Raw genomic sequence first — 8,136 nt, 5'->3', positions numbered from 1 at the left:
GGCTTTTTGTAGCGATTCAGAAAACCGGAAAAATCAGTTATGCGGAATAGCGATGATCCCGACCGTTCCGGATAATCGGTTCCCTACTGTATTAATTTTTGAGCTATTTAATGCATCGTTTATAAATATTTAAAATTTAAAAAGCAGAAAAAATATTCACATTTTCATATGCATTTCTTAAAAAAATTTAAATAACTAGTTTGTCAATATTTTATATTAAACAGCCTAGCTTAATTTTATGATTAATGAAGAACTATTAAAAGAACAAAATCAAACTTTTACACCACTAAATTAACAAATTGCACATTGAATTCTCAATTATAAATAGAATACTGATTTTTATAATCAAATGAAGTATTAATACTCAAACCAACTCTGAAATAATATGATATATAGATTTCTAAATTTTCCATAAAATTAATTAATAAATAAATGTTTTATTAAAAAGTAAATAAAAAATTTAAACATTCTCTGTTACTATATTAAATTTAATTTGTTCAAAATTTGAGTTATTTTTATAATATTTACTGTTAAATAATTGTAAGAGTCTTTTTTAATTTTTACCATTTTGTGCAGTTTTTTAAAATTTCTTTTACAGTTACTCTCATTGTTCTGGAAAAAATAGGTTTCACCTGAACAAAATGCCAATCTTGTTTCAAACATATATATTTCTGTCTATTTCTGCTTTTAAAAATTGCAGATTTATGTTTATTTAAAATAATACAGATTACCAAAAGCAATTAAATTCCAAAATTGTAATTCTCTTCGTTTTTTTTTTTTTTTTGCTTCTAATGCATGTCTCCATCTTGTTCTAGATCCTTTTACAGCATCTAGCATTTTTTTATTAATGTCTATGTTTTTTATTTTTTTATTCCATTTATAAATGAAACATAATCATACACACGCCTTTGTTAAATAATAGAGTCTTCATTGAGGTTTTCAACCAATAAGCTTTTATTGATTGAAAAACCCTCTTCGACTGAGACCATGAGAGAGTATAAGAACAATTTTTATAACCCCCCACAAATTTTCAAATTTTTTTTCTCCATGCAAATATTTTGAAAAAAAATTATCTAATCTCTGTTGTTGTGGATTAAACTCCAAGAAACTCTTTTGCTCTTCTTTTCTTTTGGCAGCATCACAAAACAGTAAAAATTCCTTTTTTCTGCTGTTGTTTCAGCTACCCAGTTATTAACATGGAGAATTTCCAGACATGTATCCATCCTTTGTTGAATGATCAATTCTGGAACTAAACTTGAAATGCCACGTGTCATACTATACAACAATGGACTTTTATAGGGTATTTTTTCGACAGTCGTCAAAAAAAATTTCGACATAACATTCATTGGATAAACAGGAGGAAAATTGCTAACAGGACAAGTTCTACCAGGGAAAGAGGAATGTTATTATGAGGAAATTACATATTTTGAATTACAGAAATTTTCCTTGAAACTTTATTTTTGCCTGTCAGTCTTTGAATGAACTATAGTTTTTTTTTATTTTCCTAACTTTATGAATATGTAAGAAAAATCCTGACTTTTTCCTGACTTTATGATTTATAAGAAAAATTCTGACTTTTTAGCTTAATTTTAGAATATCCTGACTTTTGCAGGTTTTCCTGACCATGCAGGAACCCTGAACAAGCTATGTTTCAGAATGATCCTCTTTATTGTTTATTATGTTTTAATTTAGACATTTCAAGTATCACTTTAACAAGCTATACACAAAAACATCAAGAATAAATTTTGCTTTGCTTGACTGTAAATAATTTTTGCTCATTCCTCATTTAGGTCACTTGATTTGAGCACATGCTGTTTAACAGAAGTAACACTTTGCAGCTATACATAATGGTGTTTTTGCTGGTTTTAAAGCAAACTTTGGTATATTTTGAAGAAAATTAGAGTTCTACTAAAACTGTTAATTTTGTTATTTATGTTTATGTATTATGTTCCACCAAGAACACCTGTTAATCAATCACATAAAGTCTGTTAATGTTTATGCCACTTTACTTTCTCTGATGACATAATAAGAATCGATTAGGGTATCACACAATCTTGGTAAAATGTACAATGATAGTTTTATACCTGACCTAAATTTTGCCTATGTGAAATTATTTCTTTATAAGCCTTTTAAAATGTCTAATTTATCCTATTTTATTTGAATCTTTACATGAGTTGCATTTATTTTTTGAGTTTAGTTCAGCACTGATATGGTTCTATGTTTACAAGCATTTATTACACATATAAAATTTCAGCATTTTTTAGATATATATTTGATATTGTAAAATTATAGGCTGATATCCATATTTTAACAATTATTTCACCACAAAACAAATGTTAAATTACATAAATTAACTTTAAAACCCTAACAATAAACTACATAAATGATTTTTTTCTCAAGATTTCAAAAATAAACTATACTAAAAAGATGCAAACTATTTAGAAGCCCTGTGGCAGAATTTTTTTGAGCTATCTGCAACAAAACTCTCTAGCACTAATATCTTTCCACAAGATACTTTTAATAATAACAAAAATATATGTTACTAATTTGAAATACTAAAGTGTTGTTTATATAAAAAAAAAAATCTATATTTTTTTAATAATTTTTTTAAATTGAACATGTATTAATTTTTTATTCAAATACTATGGGTAATATTCTCTTATTTTGTGTCGGGGGATGCACAAACTATTTCCTGCTGTGTTGCAAATAATCATCACAATAAAAAAATAATTAAAAATCATGAAATCCGTAGTAGTAATTGTCGAAAAAAAGATCAACGACAAAATCATGTGACTCTTCAAATGCGCGTTTCGTTTCAAGATTAGGTCGATGTAATAAATAATATGGTAAAAAAATATCGTATTTAAAAGCTATGGTGAAATTAACAGCAATAACTGCCAAAAATTCGATGGAATTATTGCCTTAAAAAGTAAATACGCAAATACACGATTCGAATTATCCATATTGTTTGAAATATATCGAGATATTTAAAATCCATGTGAAAATCAATATCAATAACTGTCAAAAATACAATTCAAATATAACATTGATTTACGCTACTATCGACGTAAATTGAGCACATCAAAAAGTGATTATCTAAATGCATGATTCAAATATTACGTGTAAATTTCTGTAGAAAAGATAAGTTATTTTTCTTTTTACTTTTCAAAAGAAAAGCCTTTCTGCAAAAGCTCTGTAACATTCTGCGACAATGTCGCTGTGTCACGGTGATTCTACCACGGGGTTCAGAAGTAACCTTCAATTTAGAGAAATAAATAATTCATAAAAGAAGCCTTATTCACAAATTTCTTAGGAAATTTATTTATCAAAACTTATTTAGAAATGTCAATCTTCTCCACACAAAAAATATGGGCAGTAAATAGAACGATACGAAGTGCTTAGTTGATACAAAAATGACTGGCATCAGCTAAAATTTGATATGGGACCAAGATTCAAATTCCATAATAACAATTTAATACTTTTTTTTTTAAAAATTTGACTTAGCTCCTCTGTGAAATATAAAAAGACTAAACACAAATAGTTAAGATCAAGCTGGGAACGTTTTATATTACTTAAGTGTAAGTCCAATATGGATAACTGAAGTTTCAAGATGAGCTTAGTCACCACCTTGAATTTAATGAGAGAGCAGGAGGGGGAAACTCTAACTCAGGTATGAGAGAAGTGAGCTGGGGGTAGTGGGAATATTTCTGACTGATAAACGTTTTTACTTTGAATAGAATTAAACTTGTGGAATGCTACTGTTATAAACATTAATTCACTCCTTGTAGACATGTTCAGAAAGAAGTTTTTGTTTAGATGGCATTATTTATCTATAACGGAATTTCAAACATCAGTATAAAAAACTTAAATTATACTTACTAGAAGGCATTGTAAGTTTTTGAACCATAACACCTTGCTTAAACAAACTACTCATCAATGATGGTGAAGCAGTAATTGGAGTTGCAGTTGTACCCGAGCGGGTATTTCCACTAGTAGCCTGATTAGGCAAAACTCGAATTGTTGTACCACCAACCCACTGACATTGCCTAAATAGAAAGAATGAATAATAGTAAATAAATCATACAGAGAATGTCAGCTATTACCTGATAAATGATCATATTTTTTGAAACTGATCAAACAACAAGTATTTTTTTTTTACTATCAATGTTTGTTTATGCTTGACACTTAATGTAGCACTAGAATTATTACTGCAGACATTTTTTTTTAATATTTTAGTGAAACAATACAATGTTTATTTTGTACTAATAATTATACTTATTTTGCCTTAGCAAAGAGATTTTAATAAAACACTATATTCAATGAATATTACTTCCCATATAAACATATTGTTAACAGAATGTTAATATACATATTTTTTTTAACAAATAGCTAAAACAATTAGTGATTTAAAAGACAGAAAATAGAAAGAGAGAAAATTGAACTCATCTTATTGCTTAGTATAAGATCCTGGTTTATTAACAACACACTTCTTAAAATACTTTGTATCAATCTTATTTAGTAGTGGCTAAAAAACTAGCCACCACACTTTGAATCAGTAAAAAAAATCATTTTGAATCTACAGTTAAAAACAAACTAGTGAAATGAAATTTAAAAACTGGAGCTGGTGGAACATTATTTAAACTTTTGAATTGAATATTATTGTTAAACTGCAGACTTTCAAAGAGTCTAGTTTATAGCTCACCATGAACTCATAATATATAATTTAAAAAAAATTTTTTTTCAACATTTGAAAATATTTTGTAAGAAAAACAACTATATTGGCTTTATAAAGAAAACTCGTAAATATTCACAGAATTTTTAAGATCGTTCTCCCTGTACAAACTTAGACTGATTAACCTTGATTGTTTCAATCGAATTTATTAGTTCCCAACATATAGTTTATAGGAATTTTTATTTCAAAAAAATTTTAACAAAAATACTGTCAGTCAATATCTATAAATATTTTGTATTAAAAATAGAAATTATCTATTAGAACATTTCATTTATCATCCAGACTCGCCAACCTCAGAAATTCAAGAAGCCTGAGATGTTTTGTGATCACAGCATAGCACAATAGCGATACAAAAAATTAAGATTATAAAATATTCCTTAAATTAAATTTATTTAAGTAACTTTTTTACCCCTAAAAATTACAAATAATAAATTAATTTATTGTTTTAAAACAAATTTAGTGATAAATTTAGCATTTTTTTTAAACCTTATATAACATTTTTGCTGAAGCTCTTCTTGGTTTGTCTTCCCAGACAATAAATTCTCTAAAGTTTGTTTTGCATTGGAAGTAAAGCATAGAATAATGTCTGGATTTTGTTATGTGGCTGAATATTTTCATATAGGTAGCATCACTGCATAGAAAGGTTAAAACAGCCAATTTTTAACTTGGTAACACACTGCAGGCATTACTATTCCCCTGCTATTGAGTTTACATCAATTCCATTAAAAAAAAAATTCAAAATCAGTTATTTTTTATTATATTCTTAAAAGCAAAATTATTCATTAATGCTTATTTAAAAGTACTATTAAGACATCATTTGGTTTATCAAACTTTTAAATTTTTTTTAAAAAGTTCTAAAAAGGAATAAACGGTAAACCAAATACACTCATACTATGAAATCATTTATCTGGAGAAAATGGGTTCATGCAGCAAAAATTTTAAAAAAAATTTTGGCTGCATAAAATGAGTGCATAAAATGAGTGCCTGTCTGGGTTAGTCGATTCATACAGCTAATAGGTAAAAAGACTGAGAAAATACTTTGTTATCCTGATGGTCTGAGGTTGAACATAAAAGCCTGAAGGTTGGCAGGTCTGATAACCAAATTGTTTGTTTACAATTACAAAAAAAAAGACAAAAGAGAGGATTTCTGCATTCTGCGGTTATAACCAAAGCAACTTTTTTTTCAGTTCGCAGCAGTTTCAACAATTTAGAGCATGTTCCACTAGTTCTAGTTTTAAAACATTGATTTAGAAGTTTGAAGTAAACTAAAGTGAACATACTTATTGTTGATGATAAATTGACCACCACCAGCAGAACCAGATGGAAGATATGTATAGGTAGTTCGAATGTTAATCATATTTGCACGCTTTGCCATTTCATAGCTTTGTTTTGCAAGCCGTTTCTCTTGTTTGGTAAGTTTTAAATCTTTACGATCCAATAGCAAAGACTCATGTTCAAAAGGTTCCTATAATTTTCAGAAATGAGAAGTTTATTAGTGAACTAGTTATAAATTTTAATTAATTTTTTAAAGCTTTATCACTTCAACTTACTTTACTTAAACTAGCACTCATTTCTGATACTAAGTACTTTAGAACTTTGTCTGAATAAGAGGTTGAAAATTTTGAGAGTTCTTGAACAGGACCATCATCTTCATCATCCTGAATAAGAGTAGTGACATCTTTCCAAGTAAAGTTGCTTTCTGGGTTTAATTCATCAACAACTCTATCTGTTACATCATAAATTTAATCAAGCTTAAAAACATTTCTTTAGTATAAAAAAAAAAAATTTAAAAAAAAAAAAAAATAACCACTTCTTGTAAAAATAATTTTTTAAGGGAAAGTCTTTTTTTTAGAAATTGATATTCATAATTGAAGGATGAAATTTAATAATGTAGCAATATCAAATACCTTTTCTTAATGATACTATAACAGGGTTCCCACCCTTTTAACAAAGCAAACATTAAGCATTTTTAAGGACTTTTCAGAACTTTTTTGAAAAAATAAGGACTTTAAAAATTGTATGATTGTTGAATATACATATACCACCAGTTATGGTGCCAATTATTTACCCTTCTTAAAAAAATCAATAATAAAAAATAATAAACAATTTTATTCTAATGTAAGCACTGATATAATTGTATTAATTAACAGGGCTCACCAAAGTACTAGGCCATTTTTGCAAACCCGGGTGGGATTTTCTTAAATTTTTTTTCCTCAGATTGTTAAAAGTTAACGTCATCTATGAAACTAATCTATATTCCATTTTTAACGATTTCATTGAAATTGAATTGTAAAATTAAGAATTGCAATTTTTTTCATGTACATTAAAAAAAAAATTTTAAATAAAGAAATTTGGCCAAAACATTGAAAAAATTATTACAAGTTGATATATTTCGCTACTAGACCTGCATCACATATTCATTTGTGTGCCAATCTTGCTAAATTTTCAGTAACGCTAAAAATATTCCTTCTTTTCTATTAATAAAATTTTTCATTTATGAGGGTATATATTAAAAGAATTAATACTGAAAAGTTTAATAAGAGTTATGTATGAGAATAGTTTTCTTAACTCTATCATGTTAAATTAAGTCCTATTTCAAGCAAAAACAGCCATAGTCTAAGAATGTTAAATCATTTCACTTTTTTTTCATTAGGCTTAACTTAATATATTATTTTAAATTCAGTGCAATAAATATTTGTTATGGAATAAAAATACAATTATGCTTGAGAAGATTTCTAATTTTCTTTTTTATTAGTTCTTGGTGAAACATATAAATAAAAGGGTCTAAAACAATTTTTCAAAGGTATCAACACATTCCTATGGCTAGAAAATTGATAAGGTTCCTTAATTAACAAATACTGATAAATTATTTATTTTTTCATCATTTATAGATATTTACTAGTACAGTAGAGAACCATTTATCCGGTATCCAGATAACCAGGGAAAAATTTTGCTCGAATTTCCCGCCATTTTAAACTAGAACGAAAAAAAAAGCGGAAATTGGACTCATCCTTGAAGTTGAGTAGAGGAAAATGTAAGGAAGGGGAAGATTTTTTTCCCCATTTACCCAGAGAAACGTCATTTCCTCCGTGACCTTGAAGGCAGGCAAGGGAGGAATGTTTTATTTTTTCCTTTAGGCCGTCAATCAAACTCAAGGGTGTGGCATGCTGATTTCGTTTTCTGCTTGATTTACGAGGGGGGTGGGGAAAATGCATTGCATGCATATCAGTGAACAGAAAAAGAAAAGAGAAAAATATATTTATTTGACATCGACTAATAAAAATAAAATCTTTTTCTTTTGAATAAATTCTTATTCTTTGGAAGTGCGGTATCAATTACAAGTTTTTCTTGGTGTGGAATCACATCTGCTGTAATTAAAAATCTTGTTTTTATCAACAAAAAAA

General features: G+C 27.5%; 2 protein-coding genes across 9 annotated transcripts in view; one reads left to right on the top strand and one right to left on the bottom strand.

The window, feature by feature from the left end:
• LOC107445477 (pro-interleukin-16) overlaps nucleotides 1-8,136 on the top strand; it is a 202,396-nt gene that overhangs the window by 121,165 nt on the left and 73,095 nt on the right. The gene's annotated exons all lie outside the window — the stretch shown is intronic.
• LOC107437471 (uncharacterized) overlaps nucleotides 1-8,136 on the bottom strand; it is a gene marked incomplete at its 5' end in the record, with an annotated part of 30,419 nt that overhangs the window by 3,317 nt on the left and 18,966 nt on the right. Inside the window, 3 exon segments of the mRNA XM_043042551.2 lie at nucleotides 3,880-4,046; nucleotides 6,013-6,197; nucleotides 6,283-6,458. Of these exon segments, the coding sequence (XP_042898485.1) occupies nucleotides 3,880-4,046; nucleotides 6,013-6,197; nucleotides 6,283-6,458 (528 nt within the window).

The sequence above is a fragment of the Parasteatoda tepidariorum genome, chromosome 7, assembly GCF_043381705.1.
Source record: "Parasteatoda tepidariorum isolate YZ-2023 chromosome 7, CAS_Ptep_4.0, whole genome shotgun sequence".
NCBI lineage: Eukaryota > Metazoa > Arthropoda > Arachnida > Araneae > Theridiidae > Parasteatoda > Parasteatoda tepidariorum.
The sequence above is the reverse complement of the archived record's forward strand: the minus strand, read 5'-3'. Positions and strand labels throughout refer to the sequence as shown.